The following is a 23,790-nucleotide window of genomic DNA, read 5'->3' on the forward strand; positions in this document are numbered from 1 at the left end:
TGGCATTCAATTTACAATCAGCTCATAAGGATTATAACAGCAGGTTAGACACAACATAACATTAACCAGGAAAAAAAAAAAAAAAAGAAAAGAAAACCTGACAAAGCTGGAAAAGATGCATAGTAAACCTTATAAACACAAATACAGCCTTATAATGAGTACACATTAATCACAGGAGTATTTGCAAAAGTTTTAGAATAAATTATATTTAGCAACTAATATCAACAAAAACTCAGCTTTTTAATTTTTTTTTTAATTTTTGACAGGCTTTTAGATATTCTACCTGATAGCTCTTAAAGACTATAAACAGGGGGTTGATTTAAAAAATCTGCATTTGTGGATAAAATGCTTAGTCAATAATATAGTTACTTATCAAAAAAAAAAAAAAAACTTATATGGCCTACTTCTTCATAGTTCCCATATTTAATATCTATAAAAGACAAGTTTAAATCAACTACCTTTTTGTCAGTTAACCCCAAACTGCACTCTATCCTAAAAGGTATGAGAGAACTTGCATGTGAAATAAACACATCTTCACAGCAGCAGGCCAGCGGCTGCGTGACGTCATCATTCTGCGCCTACCAACTCAAATGGAAACATCGACGATAAAATGCGCGCTGTACACATGGGTGAGTTCCAGACAGTTTACTAATCCGTTTCCAGTGAAGACGACGCAAATCACACCACTCGCTGAATAGGACGAGCTAATAACTCGTTATTATATGATTTTTTTTATTTAAACGTTTTTCTCCTGCTCTTGTTGCTTTCCCTTGTCCAAGCAAGGAGTGTAAGATTTAGAACAAGAGGATTGGGGCATTTTCTTTTATTATTATTATTTTTATCATGACAATAAAGCATAGCATATATAGGAGGCCATTTGTTCAAGCCATATCGCCTTGTGTAACTGTCATCTCGTTTTGTGTGCAGAGAAATGAGAGAGTCTTACAAACCATCTAAGAATACAGCATATTTACGGATACTTTGAATGACAAGATTTGATTTTTAAAATTTGTGCAAGTGTCATTAAGCATGATGGGATCAGATCACTGCAGAAAGGAGAACTCATTGCAGGAGAACTGCATTTTCTGTTACCTTCTCAGTAGATGTTGTTCTTGGGTCTGAAATGCCATCCATCCAGCCATCCATCTTCTATACTGCTTATCCTACACAGGGTCGCGGAGGCTATCCCAGGCACAAGGTGGGGGACATCCTGGACGGGGTGGGATTCAAACCCCCATCCCGCGAGGCAACAGTGCTAACCAGTGAGCCACCGGGACCTGAAATGATTTGTATCCAAATCCTTTTCCAAACTGCAGGAGTCCCAGTACAGATTCTGAGCCTCCCTCATTTTTTTGGAAAATTTTGTTCCCTATGGTCCTTTGGGATGTGTTCGGTGCTCACAGGAACATTAGTACCAGATGATCTAGTAAATGCATGCAGACTAAAGTCTAAAGTGCAGATGCACTAAAGTGACTCATGCTAGGGTAAAAACAACTTCTGAGTCTTTCTGTGTAGACCATGACTTCCAGCACAAGCTTATTAACCAGGCACCACTGAGCTAGGTTATCCACCTGCTTCAAGGAAGCCTGCTCATCACTGCCCATGATCAGACCGACCACAACTGTGTCATCAGCAAATTTGGTGATGGAGTTGGAGCTGTTGGTGGCCACACAATCATGGGTGTAGATGGAGACCAGCAAGGGGCTCAGGACACAGCCTTGGGGGTGTTGATGTTGAGGGTGAATGTACCAGTTTAACCACCTGCGGTCAGCTGCTGAGGAAGATGTGAAGCCATTTGCAGACTGAGTTGTTCTGCCCAATGGATCTCATCGTTGAGGGGAACAGTGATACTGAAAGCCAAGCTGGAGTAGATGAAGAGCAGTCTCACATAGTTCCCTCTCCTCATGTCTGTGTGGGATAAGGTAGAGTGCAGTAGTTGGGAGATGGCATCATTGGTACTTCTGTTGGGTTTGTAGGTGAACTAGAGAAGGTCAGATGAGCTGGGAAGGTCAGATAGACTAGAGAAGGTCAGATGAGCTGGGAAGGGGGAAGCAGATGAAGTGCTTCACTAGTCTTTCAAAGCATTTCATCAAAAGGGTTACAGGATAGTAGTCACCCAGGCAGGATGGTTTGTTGTTCTTAGGTACAGATACAATCGTGGACTGCTTGAAGTATGTGAGGACCAGATTCTGAGCTTAAGATGTGCTAAAAATTCAGGTAAAACACTGTGGCTAGCTGGTCAGCACCGCTGTTTATTGGCCAGAAGTGTATCTTGGTTATTTGGACTGAAGATAGACCCCCAAAGGTGCAGGCATGTCATGAGGAAATGTTTTGAGCACTGCCACCGGAAACCACCTTTTTTTATATATATATATATATATATATATATATATATATATATATATATATATATATATATATATATACTATTTGGTTCATTAAGAGAAATTATGGAGCAAAGGCATGTAGGTTGTAAATGAAAATTTTTAATTTTATTTTTTTTTGGGTGGGAGTTTTTGCTATAAATTAGTAGAACTAATTGAATGTAGGCTTGAGTGTGTTATCTAAAGTGGATGGGCAGGTTGAAAGGGTTATTTATGTATATTCTTCTACATTTTTTTATTTTTTCTGTGTTTTTTTTATTTGTTTGTTTATGTATTAATTATTTATTACAATTTTTTTTTTTTTTTTATTTTTTTCTCCCCACGTTAAATGTGTCATCATATCATATCAGATTGTGTGTTAAATGTTAAATGACGGTAAAAAGTTGGAAAAACTTGATTATTGCATTAGCAGTTAAAAATACTCTATAATATGATGGTTCCAAGCTGCTGACAGTCCTGTAGTAGGAATCAAAGTCAGTGGCGTCACGGCATAATTGGTGGGAAATTTATAGGCATATGTCATACACCAGGTCATACACCAGGTCAAACACCATACATCTTCAGTCAATACATATTCTTGTGGGACTTACCCAAACCCCATGTCCATCTGTTATGGCACCCCCACCAAACTGATCCCAAGATCAACACGAACACAATAAACAACAATTTACCCACATTGTTTTTAATACCGCTATGATTGAAATGTCTTAACCTGGAATACAGAAAAATCATGTCTTAGTCTTAGTCCTGCTCAGATTTCTCTGTTGGTGTTGTGGCCTCTGTCAGGGCGCTAACAGTTTTGGGCAGCTGGGGCTAAAGAATGCTGAAGATCAGGTGAAGCCGCAGTGTGCAGAGTATGGACAGGAAGCGAGAACATTACGGGCCATCACAGGCGGAGGAGGACATTCAGCGCTCATCACTGGTGAGTGAAGTTTTTTTTTTTTTTTTTTTTTTAGGAAAGGATAACACTTTCTGTTATATATAAATTTCCAGATTTATAAATATGTTTAACTATTTCCTGTACTATAGTTGCCAATGCATTCTTAGAATACATTAAAACCAAATCCTTTAGAATATTGTCATATCAAAGATGGAAAAATCTTTTTTTTTTTTTTTTTTTTTTAATATAAATAAGTATGTGGTTGCATATTGGGTTTGTGCGTATGTCAGTGGCGGTGTTGGTGGAACGTGTTGATTAACTCATATAACCAGCAGGTGTTGTTACAGCCAGAGAGTTGTAGCAGGTACAGGGCAGCTTCTAATGTCTACTCAGACTGTTGCTACATTTGTCGCTTGTCTGTAAAATAGTGTTAATAACACCCCAAATATGCTGCTAGAGCTGGCAGTTCTGCCCAGTTGTTTTGCCTGTAAGTGGGTTTATATGGTTATCAGTCTAGGGGCTCTTGGTGCAAAAATGGCAACATTTTTCTCTCTTCTGCAGAGTCTGGGGAGCTGCTGGTATGTGGACAGAACCACAAAGGTCAGCTTGGACTTGGCCATGTATCAGAGGTCATGACCTTTCAGCTTTGCCAGTTGCCTGGCAGCAGGACTGTTCAGCAAGTGTCATGTGGCTGGGACTTCACCATCATTCTTACAGGTGATGTAATCTACAAATTGATGTCACGATAAACCTTTAACACAGGTTTTAAAGGCTTTGACTTATTTACCACTTGTGCTTGTGCAATATAACGATCTAGTTTTCTACATGATTTTACACTGCCATGATGTTTAATGACGTTTACTCCGGTTATATTATATTACCAGACCTGCCAAGCTTAACATATTTTGTACAGGAGCTCTGCAGTTTAACACTGAAGTACGTTAGTATGAGTTATCACTCAAAAATGACAGAGCAGTCTTCCTCCCCCCCAATAAACCATGAGATAAGCCAATCGGTGTATCAGTCCAGAATGATGCAGAGGTGTCCTGAAATCTCTGATATTAACTGACACCACCACGAAGCTCCGCCCCCTTCCCCCATCTCACGTGCTCTCAATACTCATGGGGCATGCTCACTTTCAATTAAATGGAGAATCTTTTAAGTTCATTAATATAAAATAAAATCTATCAATGCATGTTTAACTTAGCTAACATTTGACAAGAATACAGTCTATTTAACATCAGTTAACTGTATTTATTAGGGAAATTACTGAAAAATGTTGGCTCAAAAATTTCAAAAATGGAAGAGGATTAAATGACAAAGATTTTGACCTAAAAAGATTAAATACTCCTACAACAAAGTGCCAAATCTAACACTTTAAAAATATTGATGATGATGATGATTAGAAAGTTATTAAATGTGCCCTTTTTTTTTTACTCTCCTTGCATAGTGCAAAATGTTGGCCATGTGGGCATTAAACAACATTATATATATATATATATATATATATATATATATATATATATATATATATATATATATGTACTGTTAGTTTTTTACTGTTTACCACACAACCATTATCTAGCTGAGTTTTTTTTTTTTGTGACTCCACATCTGGTAATATTATTACACCTTCTCCTGCTCTCCTTAAACCTGAAATATTAGAAGTGCTCTTTTACTGTCTTTTTTCCATTATCAGTTCTGGACAGTTACATAATGTATTGCAGTTTTTTTTGCAGTGGTAAATCACAAGAAAGGAATATCAGTATCTTACAAGCCTACCACTAGAGATGCATCAATACCACTTTCTCCATTTCTGATACAATATCAATAACAGGGCTCTGAGTATCAACAGATACTTGATACTGCTACCAGTAATACAAGAAATAACCCATGTCTATAGACCAGATTGGAAAATATGTCATCTGAGATGATACAATCCAGCTTTTCAAAACAGTATTGGATTTTTACACTTTATCACAAATCCTGAGATTGAATTTCAACATGACAGTTGTGCTTTATTTAGTAGATGATGGACATGTCTTGGCATGTGGCTCCAATGCTTTTGGTCAGCTGGGCATCTCACCGCAGACACAATACACGGCGCAGCCTCTGCTAATCACGGTAAGAACTTATCATTTTTCTCTATAAATGGGGTATGCATGCCTCTGAAAATGTCAGGATATGTTTGGTGTTTGTACTTCCAAACTTGAAATCTGTCTTAGTTGAAATGATTCTTTCATGTGTCTCCTCTCTCTTGTTAGTCTTTAAGGGAACCTGTCATCAGTGTAGCAGCAGGGCTTAGACATGCACTCGCAGTAACAGGTATGTGTACGATGAGCTCTATGTTTTCTTTCCTCCTTCCCTCGCTCCCTCCACACTCCACTGTATTTGTATCTGTTTATGTGAAGGTTCAGGTGGTGTGTATCAGTGGGGTACAGGTCTGTTAAGTCAAGCGAAACGAACACTGAATCCTCAGCCTGTCCCAGCCCACCTCAGTTCCAAGGAGCCCTGCTTGGTCACAGGTAGACTTTATGGTGGACTTTATGATTATGGTGGTTTTTGCAGGAAACACTTACTCATACACATAATTAAACCTTGCTTCTTCGCCTGTAGGGCTGGACCAGGAACCTGCCAAGTGTGTGACTGCAGGCTCTGCACACTGTGCCTGCTTGACAGGTAAGGTCATTCCGGATTAAAACGTTCTTCTTAATTTGATTGATGTTCATATTCCTCTAAACCAGGCCATAGAGATATAGGCAAAACCTCCCTTCAAACTGTTTTGTCTATAAGCCTGAGCATGCACAAGTCATATCACCTTCACTAGTGAGATCAGTGAGATCCCTAGTCTCATTTCAGCAGGCTGTACACTCACAGCAATAATATAACCAGCAACAGCATTCTTTAGCTAAACGTTTGGTGTCGGAACAGGTTACACTCTTGTAATTAATGCTCTTGCTAATATAAATGTTTGGATTTAAAAAATTCATGGGTTGTTGTTTGTCTAGTGTCTGGTGAGGTGTTCCTGTGGGGCAGTAATAAACACGGCCAGCTGTGTAGAAAAGAGACTTTCCTACCTCTGCCTACAGCTTTAGACCGGTCACTATTAAATGGAGAAAGAGTTTCAGCTATACACAGTGGCTGGACACACCTGATCGCCCAGACAGGTATGAACGCAAATTCAGTAATTACACATACACAGCGTGTATTATTATGTTGGCTCGACGACGCTAACATTCTGTTCTGCTGTTTAAGTTTATTATTATTAGTGGTACTTGCGTAGCAAAGCATCACTATTGTTATCTCACATACTTACTATTACAATATTATTATTGTTGTTCTACCTTTTCCTCTTCTTCTTCTTCTTCCTCTTCTTCTTCTGGCTAGGGTGTCTATGGCAGCCCATAGGATCATCTGTTAAAAAGTTGTGTAATTTGGCACACTGATTGGAGAAGATCTAAGGAACATTCTGACCAAATTTGGGGCAAGCGTTGCCAATTTGGAAGTACATTTATGGTCATAACTGTGTGTTCAAAATTTAAAAGCCAGGCATCCCTGAGTCGAGACGAGTTCAACACACCCTATTACATCAATTTCCTCCAAATTAAATTTTCCGCCATCTTGGATTTTGTTAAAAACTGTTTTTTTGCTAATCCTAATGCACATTTTGTCCAATCATCATCAAAAATGGCACACATCATCTTTAGAGTAAGCCTCACAAAAGTTGTCAAAAAATTTGTATTACTACAAACGGTTTGTCCACAATGGGCCAACGAATCTGACAGCGAAGTGGCCAAACAGGACGTGAGGCTGTATCTCAGCAATGACTTACACAAAACTTGGTAGGCATCTTCAGGACCATGACCTGAGGCTATGCAACGAATGTCATGCCAGTGCCACCTACTGGTCAAAAGTAACAATAACATGCTAAAAAATGCTTACATCTAACTGCCATTTTTGCTACTCCTCCCCCAGATTTTGTCCAATCTTCACCAAATTTGGCTTACATCATATTGAAACCTATCTAAACTTGCACAAAGTGGGGAAAAAAGGCCCAGACTGATGAGAAAAAACATTAGATGTTTTTAAATTGCAAGAAGAAAAAAAATTTAGGTCAGAGCAGTAGCAATTACAACCAAAGGTCAAAGTAGCAAGAGACAACACCACAGGTCACAGCAGTAGCGGCAGCCGCAGCAGCAATGCCAGCCTGCTACCCATTTGTTCATCTAGACCTTTTCTCCTACAGTTACAGAATTCCAGCACTGTCCGTGGTCAAAACATACACATCTTGAGTGAAACTTCTCTTGAATCCCTTTGCCTAAAGTTATGGCTCTGCTTTCCTGTGATTGCTTAGGCAGAAATTGTAGTGTGTATGTGAATGTGCGGCTCACAGGGTCTGGGTGCTTGGCCCCCGAAAGTGCTGCTTGCAGCTTTAATTATTATTAATATTTATTCTTATTCTCATTCTTCTTCTTCTTATTATTATTACTATTATTATTAGTGGTGCTTGTGTAGCAAAATATCACTATTGTTATCTCACATACTCATTATTATTATTATTATTATTATTATTATTATTATTGTGGGCAACTCGTCCCACACCTTTGGTGCTATGGACATCATATGGAATTAGGACTCAGATCTAACGGCTTATTGAGGAGAGGTGTGCTATGACTTTTATAAGCGATCAGACTTATGACGTTTGAACAGCGGACAAAAAAAATTGCACATTTTCCGCCCATAGAGAATGAATGGGGAATAAGACAAGGTTGTCACAGCTCGCACGTCGTTCAAGTACCTGACGGGCTCGTATTGCATATCCTCTCTTATGTCTTAAGGAAGTAGACCAGGCATATACACATCGTGTTTCGGAATTTTCGCTTTAAATGTCTGGAAAAAAGGCGTTATTCCTGCCCCATAGACAATAATGGGAAATTTTGGACCCCCATTTTTTGGAATCACAAATTTTGCAATCACAAAACTACCACAAAATAGACATGTGATACATCTGAACGCTCAGTTCAATGAGGAGAATTGTATTCTAATTGAGAATTGTATGTCACGTGCACATCACCCATTAATCGGAGTGTAATCAGAAAACTAGCGGTACATAGACATGTGACATATCAAAACGCTTGGCCTACTGAGGAGAACTGCTTTATGAGCATTCTGGTGATGGCGCATGCTCGCCACATGCACTTGGTCCACTAAACACGGCTACTGATATAGGTTTTATTAGTTATGTTTCAACAAACACACACACACATTTAGCTTCCTCTACTGACCGGCACATGCAGCTACCTGTCAGTGTCAAATTTTGCAAGCACCACTTACATTTTCTTGAGAAAATGTAATTTCTAGTTATTATTATTATTATTATTATTATTCTGAGACCCACCATTTCTAAATGTTACTCTCCCTTAGAGCTTTGAAGCTACATGCACCAATCTCACCGCATACCTTCAGCCTGTAGTGTGCTCTGAATTGTCTAACTGATCGGAATTACGGTTTTATTGCTACAGAAGCTCAAAAAGGCCAAAATTCTCATTGACTTCCATTAAAGATTTCTGATTGTTACAACAGCTTGAGTTTTCAAGCATCTTCCACCAAACGCAGCACGATCCTTCAAGCTGTTCAGACTGATCATGCTGTATTTTTTTTCTAACTGATCAGACTTACAGTTTTCCTGTAGCAGATGATCAAATACCCCAAAAGCTCCCATAGACTTACACTGCACACGGCCTGAAGCCTCTCTTCTCTCTTCTCTCTCTCTCACTCTCACTCTGTCGATGTACCTGTAACAGAGACTCTCACTTCATCTATCTTTCTATCCAAGCTATGCACTCTCTCCATCCATCTCTCTATCAGTCTACCAGTAGCACACACATACTGTATCTCCATATTTCTTTCTATCAGTCTACCTGTTATCACTCTCTCACTCCTTCTGTTTGTCTATTAATAACACTCTCCCTCCATCTATCTACTTGTGTCACTCTCTCACTCCACCTGAATTTCTACTTGTATCACTCTCTTTGTCATCTCTCTTTCTACCAGTAACTGTCTGTCATTCTTTCACTCTGTCTGTTACCCTTTCTTTCTTTCTTTCTGTCTTTCAACTTCAAACTAAAAAAGATATTTTTTAAGATATTTGTCAAGCCAACAACAAAGTTTGTCATGATGAACTTTACCTATCTGGTTTGGCTCTTGATGTCATTGATTTCTAGTTTCTGGTTATAGAAATAAATGACTCATTAAGTGAATTCTCGGTATAGTGATATAGTTAGACAAGGAAATTATTGTGATCCCAAAAACATCATTTCTGTGTTCACCCCTCCAGAGTCAATACTTGTCCTTTATTATACCAGTGCCTTGTCCTTTTGCAGAAATTACAGCTTACTGTGTTGTCTTAGATACATCTCTATGAGCTCTGCACAACCCAAATTTTCTCCAACTTTCCCAAATTAGATGGAGGATGACAGCAATTTTCAGGTCATACCACAGATTTTCAGTTGGATTTAGTTTGGGCTTTTACTCGGCAAGTCCAGAACACAAACCTTCTTTGTAAAGCCATTCCTTTGTCGTTTTTGCCCTGTGCTTTGGCTTATTGTCCTGTTGGGACGTAAAATTTCTCTCTAGATCCAGATGTCTGACTGACTGGAACAGGTTCTCCTCAAGAATTTGCTTGTGTTTGGCCCCCTTGATGGCAACAATCTTTCCAGTTCCTCCTGCTGAATAACAACCCCTGTGTTACCTGGGTTTTGTGCTGTATTTGCTTGGCATGAAATCTTTTGCTCGACTTAAAATCTTTTTCCAAAAGTGCTCAGATTATGTCGCATGCCTTCTATCAACATCTATCAACTCCAGGCGTCAAAGCAGATGATAATGTTGAGGTCTGCACAAGTCATATAGGGCTCTTATCGGTAGAGGTGGTTAAGGTTCAGTGTAGTACACAAAGTCCAATAAATAGAACTATTCAGGCAAAAGTCTGTTGTCATCTGTGTAAGCAGAGTGCTTCTAAGGCTATAGTGATACTAGTGGTTATTTAAAAAGGCTTGTACAGTCATTGTACTGTGAACCTTTGATTTTTATCCCAGCCCTATCTGCAACTTTTAGAGAGTGGCAGAGTCCTTACATGGGGAAGAGCCAGTTATGGACAGCTTGGGAGACAAGTGACAACCAATGACAGTACAGAATCAAGTCTTCCTTCTGAGGTCAGGACACTTCATGGAGCCAGTCAGGTATGAGTTTCTCACTGGAGTTAAAGGGAGATTTTATGCGATTTAAACACACCTTTAACAGAGCTTTTACAACATACTAGAATTGCTTTTCATTATTCTCTGGTTAAATGCCAAAGGTCTTGTATCTCATTGTAAGATGTAGTGTGCAAACAGAGCCAGCAGGTGGAGACGTCACTGTGAATATTTTCATTGTTTCTTGCATCCTGCCCAGAGACAGCACATTCACAGTCGTTGAAGGTCACCACTAACCTTGGAGATGCAGCATTTTTGTGCGTACGTGTGTGTGTGAGCGTGAGTGTAAACCAATATTCAGTTGAAAAGTTTGAGTCTCAGTTCTTCAGAAAAAGGTAAAAAGAAAAGGTGGCTTAAAGGTGCATAAGCAGACACACATAATACTCGCTCGTTTTTTTGTGCTCTTCTAAGGGACAGAATATTCACAGACACTGATGCTCACTACTGACATTGGTTAAGTGTGTGTGTGTGTGTGTGTGTATATATAAACCATCATTTATTTAAAGTTTGTCAGACTTAGACCTTTAATATGAATAGAAGCTTCATTGGAAAAAGTGGATTTGAGGGTAAATGGTGGGTGTGTGTGAGTGTGAGGGAGAAAAGGACAGAGCGTAATAAGGCAAAGAAGAAAGATAATGTGAGTTAAGACAGGCATGACATGTGCCATGCTCCATTTACTTCCTGGTGAGATTTCAGAGATGGATCTGTCTGTATCCTGTCGCTGTAGTTCAACATTTCCTTCTTGCTCAGAGATTTGGGCAGCTGTCCTGAAGTGACTCGTTTTTGTGCGCCGCATCTTTTTTTTCTGCAAGTGTCTGGTTTTATCACTTATCATATTTAATCTTCAAAAGCTGCTGATTCCACATTGTCCCTGTTGTTCAGTGATATCTTCTTGTGAGGTCTGTGCTGTTGAGAAAGGGGACAGGGAAGGGCAGAACGTGCTGTAACGTGCTGCAAAGTGTGCTATTCTTAATGAAAGTGAGAGGCAAAGGAACAGGGGAGTGCACAATCAGCCCTAAGGACGCATGTACAGTCAGTGAGGGAGCACAGTGCTGAAATGGGAAGTTTCCATCCTTAATGCATTTTGTCTGAAAGTCCTTGCCTAGGGCTTTATGTAAAACCTCATCCATAAATCTCCAGCAAGGGCATCCAAAGGAAAGGCAGTTTACTGCATCTAGGTGGTGGCTTAGATCTGCATCTAGACTTTTACATTTCTGTACATTCATTTGGCAGATGCTTTTATCAATGGAAATCCACCTCTGTAGGTTTTTAGTAACTGACCAGAAGGATGTGCTTAATTATTTCAGGAGGAGAAAGAAAAACCTAAATAACAGGCTGATTAGGTGTGTTGCAAAAGAAAATACACCAAGATAGACATATGCATGTATATAAGTGATGGTCTGTTAAACCTGCTGTGTCTGAAATCATGTTTTGGCCAAAATTAAGTTTTTCTGTCCATAACATAATTTGACACCTCAATGTCAATAAGCTGTAAATGTATTTCATCAGAACAACATAGAAATATTTTATAAGATCATATAAGATCACACTGGGTAAGAAGCCACTTTAACAAATGCTGAGGTAACGAAAGATGTCTAAAACCGTGCTAGTTAAGTGTGATTTTCCTGAAACAGTGAAAAACACAATTTGATCAAGTTGTTCGATAGCTATAGTCGGGTCCAAAAGTCTGAGACCACATTGAAAATCTGGGATTTAAAATTGGAAGTAAACTGACGGTTTTAGAATATTGAAATATTTAAAATAAAAAAGTAAATGTTCAGTACACAATTTCGAAGTCCCTATTTAAATATAAGCAAATTTGTGACACTGTCCATGTTAACTGCTTTGTGCAAAAGGTCAAGTTTTCCTTGAGTCTTATTCATTCCATTAAAGACGACACTCTCATGGTTTTGATCTAACATGAATCATAAAGTTTTGCACAAACTGAGTGGAGTCCATGCCAGCTCGAGTGCACACTGTCATTAAAGCATAAAGGGAGCCATACCAAATACAAAGAAATTTTCCAAGTGGTGTAAATATGCTATAAAATTTTGCTTTTCACTTGATATTGCTGATATCATCATTTGTAAATAAACATTTTTGATTAAATTTGTAAAGCATGCAAGAGAGGCATTTTCTTTACTGGTCTCAGACTTTTGGACCCCATTGTACAAGTCACCACAAAACAGATATATGACTGATGATTTTAATGTGTAATCCAGGGGTTTCCCGGACTAAGTGTCGCAACACCACGTGGGGTCGCTTGATTTATAAATGGGGAAGTGAGAGAAAATCTCCTCTTTTTTTTCATTCATTTATTTTACAAATTAAAATTAGAAATATGGAAGACGGATTTTGTGTTATTGTTATTGGGAGTCACATTCAAAGAAGCCACATTTAACAATGTACATCCTATTTCAACAATGTACATCCTATTTTACTCTCTCTCGCTATGTTGACACGCTGCAGTAGCGTAGTAATTTTGCAATAAAAATAGACACATCTCCTCATCCATCTACTGCCGCTAAACAAACTAGCGTTGTGTCTCAAATTGCGTGCTTATGTAATATTCTAGACCGTTATTGAGCACTAATACTAACCAGTTTTCCTATTAGTGTTTTAAAAAACTTCAATCCTAGTGAAACGTCTGTTTTGTGTGCCAGCCTTTTGGATTTTCTAGATTAGTAAATACTTTTGAATATAAAGTCAGAATTTTCAGTTTGAGCCGCAGCTCATGACAACAGTCACAATGACGGCAGAAAGCTTTAAAGAGAAGCAGAGCTTGTCAGTGTTTAACATCTAAACGCATGAAATCGATAAACATTGTACACTTGGAAACTAGACTAACAGGAATGTTTTGCCTCGGGCGTGCCGTGTAGTGAATTTAATCTTCAAGATGCACACAAATTTCGTAGGTGAGGGTGTGAACAATTCCGCTCAATTCCGTTACTACTGCTTCTGCATGTGCACACAAAGTCATGTGACAAGTATAAACCAGACTCGTCTGCTTCACGTCGGGTCGTATCACACCACACCAGCGTGGATTGTTTTCCTGTAACAACACTTCCCTAGTCAGTGCATGGAATATTCCTTTGGTTTTTTAGTCACTTACATTACACATGCCTAAACTTGCTAAGCAGTGACACATATACTACACAATAACCCATATACTACAGTCTTAACCCAAATGAGCTACCTCCTAAATTTATAAATAAGCAGGTGGCTGACATCTTCAGGCCTGACCTGCTGAGAGAAGACCTAGAATCACACAGTGATGATATTCCTGGCCAGCTTTCATTAACAAAAGTGCTTAGCTTTAAAGAATTCTCTCGTAAAGAAACAGTGCATGGGACCTTTTGCATTTATCTGGCCAATTTGTATCAACTGGCTAGATAAATGCAATTTGTATGAATTTGTATGCATGTTAGTTTATCATCAGAGCTTTTAGCTTTCATTAGTTAGCGTTAGTTGACGTTTGCTCACATTCCTTGGTTCTTTGGTGCATTAAATTATTGTTAAGAAAATCAGTGTATGATTCGAGGCACAGGTGTCTTTTCACACTCGTGATTCTTTCTTATATGTTTCTTTTCATACTTTGAGTAAATGTAACTTCATTAACTAATTTAAAGTTGGACTTTTTTTTTTAATAGATGAACATTTCCACTTTTATTTAAGTAATGAATTTTTGTACTTCTATCACCTCTAGAATGTGGAAATATGTGCAGTTAATTAGCATCATTGTCTATAACAAGGCATAAAATGTACTATAATTGTGTAAGTGTGCCTGGTTAATCAGCAGAACGATGCTCTTTTGTGATAGCAGTCATTTTAATTATTTCACAAGATATGTCTTTTTTTTTTTCCTTGAAATGAATGTCACAATTATTTGACACTTCTCAAATGAGTACTTTTCACATTCTTCTTTTTTCATGCACATTTAGTTATCTTGATAAAGTAGGAGAAAATGTAGCACAAGTCCTAAGAAAATGCTTTCCTAAAGAATATATTAAGATCACTCAGGAGCTGCATGTGGAATCTGCGCTTTAGCTCGTACCACAGTTTTTTGAGGTGAGGTAGTAAGTAGGACATGGGAGTGTGAAAAGTGGCTTCTCTGGACCATGAGTCATTTTTATAGAGTCCTGAGGGATTACGTTGCATCATTGTCCTACTGTTAAATAGAGTGCTTGTTCAATTTACATGTCAAAGCACAAAGCGAGTCAGATTTTATTGAAACTTTATTGAAACTCCATTGATGCTGTCTATCCTAACAAAGTTGTTGAGACCTTTGGAAGCAAACATTACCACGCAAAACATTACCACATCACAATCCATCATACAGTCTGTCACATAGAGGAAGGTCCTTCTATGAATTATTATTTATACAAACCCACATGAAACATTTGTGACCAAAATAACCTTCGGTCTCATCTGACTTGAAAAAAGAAAGACACTTCCAGTGATTCAAGATGCTTAAGAATCTGCTTTGCCTACCAGGTTTGCAAACTTGTTACACAGCTAGTTGGTGCTGAGGTGGTGGCTTTGAGGTTTTTTAGATTTGACAATCTGTGTTTGAAATCATTTAAGATATTGTTTTTCCTCTCAAAGCATACTTCTCAATATTACTGCAGGCAAAATGCACATGCGTCCTCTGACAAAGGTCGAGGGACAAGCAACAGACCTAGGAAGGCGACTCAAACACATACGGTGAAAAAAACATGATTCAGTAACTATTATATATGATTTAAGAATTACAGTGCAACCAGGAAATGGTTGTAGTTATGACAATAAGGAATTTTTACTGGGAGGTTAAGGAGTTAATGCACTGTGCAAACAGAAAATAACTGATGTAAATTGTTCTGGTTGGCAGAACCAGTGTTCAGCTTGTTCAGACAGTTGTTTGGAGGATGTCCGGGGATTGTTTTCACACACACACACACACACACTGTGTTTTTTTTTTTTTTTTCTGCTGTGCTTGGTAAAGCTGTGTGCTTGGCTAAAAGACAGTGTGTTTTTACTGATGGTAAGAAAAATAGACAGGTTTCAGGACAGAGCTTCTCCTGCCTTCCTCCAAATTCTGAATAATAATTTTTAAAAAAGTGTTTTGAAACTTTAAAACATTTTACAGCAGTGGTAGATGCAGTTCTGGGCTAGCAGTTTATGATACTTATTATAAAATAATTATCCACGATGAGTTTTTTCATAAGTTTGTAGATTTACAATGAAGTTTCTTAAAAAAAAAAAAATACAATTAATTAGAGATGGCACCAATCTGACTGATACCAGCAAAAACGGTGGATAGGATATCGGAGATAAAAAGAATGAATTTGAATTAACTGCTCACGTGTAACTGAGCAAGTCTCGAACTTGCTCAGCAGCAGCGTAGCAGATCTAGTCCACTAAGACCAAACCTACCTACACTTCATTCTTATCAATAAACGCTTTCTAATTTCATTCCGAGAGTTCTCGTGACTGAAGCATATTTATCAACTGCACTCCTGGAGATTTTTAAACAGTAGTGTGCATCCTGGAATTCCAGTGAGATGGACACTGAAGTATGAACATGACTCCTTCACAGCAGCAGGGTGATGAGGGTGGCTGTGATTCTAATAAAGCTGATGTAGATGTCGGGGGTATATAGTCTGAATCTTCACTTCAAGTCTTCTAACTGTTTTTTCTTTTCTGGATACAGATTGCATGTGGCTCGGAGCACAACCTCGCCATCGTAGGTGAGTACATTTGTCACGTGTTCATGCTGTGTTGATATTTTAATTTGTCATTTCTTGTTATATCGTAATTTTAATGTTAAAAATATGCACTCAGTCTCTTTCTTGAATTATGGCAGGACTAAGTAGTGAGTGGAATATTACAATTTAATAGCGCCTGATTGATCATTAGCATTAGCAAATTAGCACTGAGAGCTCTGGAGGCGTGAAGAGATAACACAAATGACTTACTTTTTGACATACTTCGGAAGTGAGAAGTTGAAGTCTGGAATTACGCAATTTTGACCTCCATGCATTCAAGCTACAAAGTGGGGGAAAAAAGCCATGGACACCATGTTTGTTTTTTATTAGTAACAAGCTAGCCAGCTAACCTTGAAACAGTGACCTGTACAGTCAGCGTTATAGATTTACAAAGCTGATATGGTACGCCTGTGTGTTGACTGATCTAAAGTAAATACTTGGATATACAGTATAACTCATTTAAAGGTAAGAAGTGCTATGATTCTGTGAGCAGCCATGTTGATTTGACGTCACTTGCTGCACTCAGAGGAACGCGTGGCTGAGGAAACCATCCCAAGATCTTGAGTAGGAATTCCTAGTTAAGGGGGCATTTTCATTGTTTTTTTCCTGGTTGGAGGTCGGGAATTACAAGTTACATCCTCTAGTCGAATGCAGCATAATCGACTAACCGCTGCTTTTAGTTGGAAGACTTGGAGAGGTCGGTGTCTGGATTTCCTGTCATTACCTTAGGGATAAATAAAGAGCTAGATAAGTAGCCAGTACCAGAATCAATATGAAATTTTAAGCAGGCTTTGAGAAAGTATTCTGAGTGAATGTAGGCTTTAATGTACAGGCTGTTTTGTTGTATGCAGATATTAGAAGGTATACACCCCAGTCAGTCATTTTTGTAGTTATCTATGTATACCTCTTTATTTATTTTAAACTCAACCCTTTATCCTTAGTAGGTTAGCATACAGCAAAATGTGTAACCTATTTTTCCCTCTTGCCCTAGTTGTAGCCGATTCCTACACTCTATAAATGAAGGCATTTGGAGGATACTGTTGGTACCTTTGTCTCTAAATATGAGCTAATATACTCCCAGGGTTGACAGGGAAAATACGAAATCCAAGTTTATTACCAAAAGAGCAGTGCCAGTCATGCCATTTTGGACTATTGGCCATAAATGGCTGCTGCAGAATTTGAATTTGAGCTACAATCACACTCCTTGTGACTCACTTCCTTCCTCTAAGCACTACTGTCAAAAATAGTGTGCTTTGAAATACAGTTCCTATGAAAATATAAAATATATAATAAATGTGTAAAATAGGTGATTTGGATGTAGGTATTTATTGTAACCAAGTCTTTACCTCCTGACAGAAGCAACCAGGTCTTGAGCTAAAATGGCCTGGTTTTAAACATATTCATGATGCCATCAGTCTTCACAAGACCCCCTGCACCACCAGCCACAAAACACATCCGAAGCAGCGTCAATGATCCACCACCATCCATCCATCCATCCATCCATCCATCCATCCATCTATCTGTCCATTCTCTGTACCGCTTATCCTACACACGGTCACGGAGAGCCTGGATCCTATCCCAGGGGATCCGGGGCAACAAGGCGGGGGACACCCTCGACAGGGTGCCAACCCATCGCAGGGCACAATCGAACACACACATACACACACCCATTCACACACTACGGACAATTTGGAAACGCCAGTCAGCCTATAATGCATGTCTTTGGACTGGGGGAGGAAACTGGAGTGATCCACCACCATATTATACCCTATTATCATGCTAATGGTGGAAAAGTTTGTCTGACCACAACACACAAGTTCAGGAGCTGTATCATGTGGGTTGCTCTTAGAGCTGGGCAATATGACACTTTTCCAAGATTGCAATATCTTGCCATACCCTTTTTCTATATTAAAAACAACTACAATCTTACAATTTATGTTAAAGTATTAAAATTGTAAAATGTTACCTTTTTTTTAAAAACATATTTTTAAAATATTTTCCTCTGGTTCAGGGTTAATTATTTTAACATTAAAATAAAGAAGTTAAAGTAGTAATGTGAAATTAAATATTTAAATAACATTTCATTGTTTATTTTTAAGTAATATTTTAATTAAGATTTTTAAAATGCAACACTACAGTTTTGATGGCAGTTTTTTTTTTTGTTTGTTTTTTTTAACAACCCTATCTATCATGATGCATACAGTATCTGGTATCATGTACATGTCTTTTAATATTGTGATATGATATTTTTGTCATATCACCCTCCCTTAGTTGCTCTGATTCAGGGCTTCTTTTGTACTATCTTTTCAAACAGCTTATTGTTATGGAGGTGGTGTGCATGTACAACTGTCAGCTTGTCAGTTTGGGAAACCAGTAATTGTTTGTAGAAATCGTTGTAGTAATTGTTTGTAGGCAATGTCACTGAATTTTGGATTAAAGGGTCAGGCTTCAGGGTTTCTCTCAGGTTCATAGTTTGATAAGATGGCAGCATGTTGTATTGTATATATACAGCTTTATGTTGTTGTTTTCTGCTGTTTAGATGAAATAGTACCATATTTCAAAGTTTTATATTTTTGAGATATTACTGAAATTTGTCTGTTGCTCCATTTTTTTTAATATGGATGGGAATTAGCGGTTGTTCAGAAGCCAGTCCAGTGAGAATGATCTCTTATATGAATGTAAGAGAGAAACATGTTTTTGCTCTGTTATTGAAGCTAAGTACTCTCACTGTGCACTTTATTAGGAACACCTGTACACTTGCACATTCATGCAGTTATCCAGTCAGCCAATTAAGTGGCAGCAGCACAATGCATACACTCACCCGAACTGGACAGTTGAAGACTGGAAAAAGACCAGGGGATTTTTTTTCTTCTAATCTTCAACTGTCCAGTTTGGGTGAGTCTGTGCCCATGATAGACTCAGATTCCTGTTCTTGGCTGACAGGAGCAGAACCTGACGTGGTCTTCTGCTGTTGTAGCTCATCCACCTCAACGTTCAATGTTTTGTGCATGCAGAGATGCTTTTCAGCTCACCATGGTTGTAAAGAGTGATTATTTGAGTTATTGTATCCTTGCTGGCAGCTCAAACCAATGTGTCCATTTTCCTCTGACCTCTCTTATCAACAAGGTGTTTCCACTCACAGAACTATCGCTCACTCAATGTTTTTTGTTTTTCGCACCATTCTGGGTAAACTCTAGAGACTGCTGTGTGTGAAAATCCCAGGAGATCAACAGTTTGTGAAATACTCAAACCAACATCCATGTCACGGTTAAAGTCGCAGAGATCACACTGTTTCTTCATTCTGATGTTGGATGTGAACTTTAACCGAAGCTCTTGACCTGTATCTGCATGATTTGTTGCATTGCTCTGCTGCCACATGATCAACTGATTAAATAACTGCATGAATGTGCAGGTGTACAGGTGTTCCTAATAAAGTGGACAGTGAGTGTATATTATGCCTTATGTTGCTGTGGTCTATATGTTTGTTGCTGTGGCAACAGCAGTGCACTTGCTTTCAGTGACTGATTGCAGCCCTATTGTTGAATAAATTGTACTCTAGACTTTCTATTTGGCAAATCTTTTGCTCTCCCAATGAGCTTTTAATCCTTTCAGATTTAACTGCTGCTACCAGTATATTCCTTAAGACTGGAACAGACAGCCATAAGCAAATGTTTTGTCACTGGCTTTACTGTCAGACAAGCATGAATAGCTGTTAGGTTGTTGTGCGGTTCATGTTTTGGAATTTCAGGGGTGTGAAGTGAACACTCAGAGTGAGAAATCTGAGAAAACTAGTCTCCCCTTGAGAATTCGAGAAACGCAAGCTCACTTCAGGTTGCCACGGCAATGAGGCCGTTATGTAACAGTGTTACCATGGCACGTGTTGCCACTGCACGTGTTTCCATGGTTGCGCAGGCTTGACCACGCACATCAGCTAGATGAACTCAGAGTCCTTACGTCCAGTACGCTTTAGTGTGTTAATGAGTGACAATTCGATTACAGTTGGATCATTGTAGCTGTTTACTAGAGTACTACAGTACATACCAGATACAGCTTATTCATAAACATTTACTATACTACACTATATTTCCATATTCATATGTGTAAAATACTCTTCCGTTTGTTTAATTCTAGCCAAAGCACTACCTGATTGTGTGTTTGGGTAAAAGCTTTGCTGTGTTCAGTTGCTAAGGATTTTCTATGAATTTACCTCAATTGCTGAAGTGTTGGATACCAGGATCACAGATCATATGAGGTTGCATCACTAGCTGCAGACTGTTGTAACTGATCAGCAGCAAAGGTTTATGTGCTAAAATTTTAAAGAGCTTTATAATTTGAGTTGGGGAAATTGAACAAATTTCATTAAAATGTAGCAATGAAATGCTTAGAAGTGTGCCTACTGTATATTATTTGTTACTCTTTGTTAAAATTATATATTTTAGCGAACCAAAAAATCCAATATCTTGCTACAATATCACGCTTTTTGTTTTTTTTTTTTATGCAAACTGGTTTTGGTGGACAGTGCAGCCTGCGTGAAATGTCCATAAACATGCCATTGATGCATAGCCACACTGGGAGTCAATGAGTGTATGAGTGTATTTTTTGCATAGGAAAAATATCTCAATGTTTATTGGACACTACGCTCTTTGTAATAGCATTTTGGGCCCGACAAGACGCACATATTTGTCCATAAAATTATTGGAAGTCCTCTCAAAGGGGCTGAACCCCATAGCCAATTGCCACTCATTGAAAGGTAATGAACATAACTGACAAGTAAACGGCAGACTCGCAGAGAGCTCAGAGTTTCAGTAGTGATCAGATGAGTAGGCTAATTTATAAATATTCTAAGTAAATTGTAAGTATGAAGTTCTTTTTGCATTCATTTCGGAAATTTGATGTTTCTTTTTTGTTTTTTTAGGTCTAGCTAGCTAGTAGTTATTACATTCTTTAAACAGGATTAACACTCAATATTGATTTAGTTAAGAAGTCATGAGGCAAAACCAGGTCTTTTCAGTTCTCTTGGTATAGTAAAGTTGATTGGCTGACTGGTAGTGCTGTGAATAAGTGCTTGTACTGCTTGCCTTGTCTGCTGGTAGACAGCGGTGCTTCCCCTGGTTTAAAATCCACCAGCCTCCACAGCATGGCGGTGCAGCAGGTACGATTCGTGTCTTCCTGCTCTAAGCTTCGGGGTTTGACTTTTTGATGGGTCACTATGTGATCGGAGTTTAGTATGTTTTTGTATGAAGATGAATGAATAAATGATGAGGCATGTACACTGAAAATTAAGTAGCTGATAAAATATATGACTTCAGCTCATTAATAGCACATTACAGAGCTGATTATTTCACAAATGTCATGCATTTTCATGATTATTTTGAGTAGTACACAAAAGGGTGATATAGGTATTAAAAAAAAAACTCCATATGTTGCCATATTTATAGTAAATCAAAAAATAGTTGGCCACCTGTGGTACGGCTTGAGCAGGCAGTATTAACTACCTATTATACATGAATTACACATAAAACTGTTAAAATATAATGACACCATATATTGTCATACTTACCATAAGTTATGTACTATTTTAATATTAATAATGGGTTCCTCAAAGTATGTTTGAGTGTTTAATGGCTCTAGCTTTCTTAAAGGGTCTCACATTAAAACCCTAGTTTCTACATAAAAACCTTTAGTCGTACTTCCAAAAAAAGCAGCCTCTGGATGCTCCGTAGAAGCTTTGCAGTTCAACACTTTTTGATTTTTATGCCAGACCTTATTTATCTTTTTAGGGAATCAGGTCTTTTCCTGGGGTTGGAATGAGCATGGAATGTGTGGAGATGGTTCTCTTTGTGATGTCATCCAACCGCAGCCAATCCCTGATCTCCAAAATGCCAAAGCTCTCCTGATTGGCTGTGGAGCAGGACACTCCTTGGCACTTTGTTGTTTGAAGAACAGTGAAGATACAGGAAGCTGAACAGTATTTCAAAAGGTTTTAGGTCCTCTTTGCTTCATTTTGTTTCTCACTGCATGCACAATGACTTCTTGATAAAAGAGCAGTTAATGAACTTGTAGAAGGTTTCAAAGAATCTATAAACTGATTTTTTAGAATGTTTAAATAAGTGAAGAAACTGATCAGTTATGAGCTTGTTATGGCTTTTGACCCCTTAAAGTATTTGTAGCTGTAGTTTTCTCTCTCTCTCTCTCTCTCTCTCTCTCTCTCTCTCTAGTCTGCTGAAGTGCTGGAGTGGCGACACTCAAATGACTGAGCGTCTTCTATTAACTTCATCATTTTCTCATATTCACATACTGTACCCACTGTGATTTATATTACTACAGCAGCCCAGGATTACCTTTTCCCAGGAAACACTTCGGAAAGCCAGAAATGATGTCATCTCTTCGATCTACCACTGTTGATCTATTTTCTACTTGATGAACAGTTTTGTATGCAACCAATTTTGTATTAAAGGTACTCCAGTCACCAAATACCATAGATAGATATATTATCTGAGAGATTTTTTTTATCTTGATAAACAATCATATTAAATGTCATCATATTTACATGAAAAATGTCATTTAAAAATCTTCAAAAAGATAAAATTCATTTAAAACACCTTTCACCTGAATTTGTGTTTGCCTTGATAATAAATGACATGAAATGTGAATAATGAAGTCTCTAGTATAGCTATATTATGTATGTAATCTGCTACTGCACAATTCAATTTTATTTGTATAGCACTTTTAACAGAATTTACAGAAATCTGATTGTAGATTTGAGATCCCTAAAAAGCAAGCCAGAGACGGTAGTGGTAAGAAAAAACTCCCTGAGAAAGAAACCTTGAAAGGAGTGAAACTCAACCCAGTCTCACTGGATAGTGGGATTATAAATCATTACAGCACACAGTTGTAGAAGAGTAAAGTCAATATGCACTAAGCGTGGTGAAAGATGTCCAGTATGAGCAGATTGTGAATAAGACTTCTGGGATAAGCACAGGATAGTTGTTATGATTACAGCAGCAGTTCTTAGGTACAAATCTCCAGTATCTATCTAAAGCAAGGATGAGACTTGGACATAAACTGTTTTGGGGAAGTGCAAATCGTCACGGCTACTCACATTCCAGGAAATACCATGTACCGTTATGCATATCTTGTGACTCAGCTAGAGTTCATTTGTAAAAATACAAGGATTGTACAAGGATCACATATCTGGCATATTGATTTCATCCAAGCTTTTTTTTGTTCCAGGCTCCACGTGGTATTGAACATTTCATAGCTGTGTTAGTGATAATTAACTGTGATAAAAATGATACTGAAATAAAAACTCATCCACTATATGTGCACTCGTTAACTTCTTCCCCCAGTCTGACTCAGGAAAGTGAGCTGAATGCGAAAATATACACTATATGGCCAAAAGTTTGTGGACACCTGACCATCACACCCATATGTGGTTCTTCCCCAAACTGTTGCCACAAACTTAGAAGTACACAATTGTATAGAATGTTTTTGTATGCTGTAGCATTACAATTTCCCTTCACTGGAACTTA

At 38.2% G+C, this 23,790-nt stretch overlaps 1 protein-coding gene across 5 annotated transcripts; it reads left to right on the forward strand.

Moving 5' to 3' along the window:
• Positions 1-543: 543 nt before the first annotated feature.
• On the forward strand, positions 544-23,580 carry sergef (secretion regulating guanine nucleotide exchange factor). Of its 5 annotated transcripts, none has more exons than XM_026919820.3 (12): positions 544-629; positions 3,171-3,306; positions 3,826-3,981; positions 5,294-5,388; positions 5,529-5,589; positions 5,676-5,789; positions 5,881-5,943; positions 6,273-6,431; positions 10,378-10,502; positions 16,204-16,240; positions 22,039-22,238; positions 22,477-23,580. In XM_026919820.3, exons 1-11 carry the CDS (start codon positions 591-593, stop codon positions 22,221-22,223), a joined length of 1,170 nt encoding a protein of 389 aa, XP_026775621.3. In that variant the 5' UTR covers positions 544-590; the 3' UTR covers positions 22,224-22,238; positions 22,477-23,580. The 5 variants fall into 5 exon arrangements, with proteins under 5 accessions (XP_026775621.3, XP_053092991.1, XP_053092992.1 ...); XM_053237016.1 differs by having other exon boundaries at positions 22,586-23,580; XM_026919822.3 differs by lacking the exon at positions 544-629 and adding an exon at positions 638-1,922.
• Positions 23,581-23,790: the final 210 nt, after the last annotated feature.

The sequence above is a fragment of the Pangasianodon hypophthalmus genome, chromosome 9 (assembly GCF_027358585.1).
Source record: "Pangasianodon hypophthalmus isolate fPanHyp1 chromosome 9, fPanHyp1.pri, whole genome shotgun sequence".
Taxonomy (NCBI): domain Eukaryota; kingdom Metazoa; phylum Chordata; class Actinopteri; order Siluriformes; family Pangasiidae; genus Pangasianodon; species Pangasianodon hypophthalmus.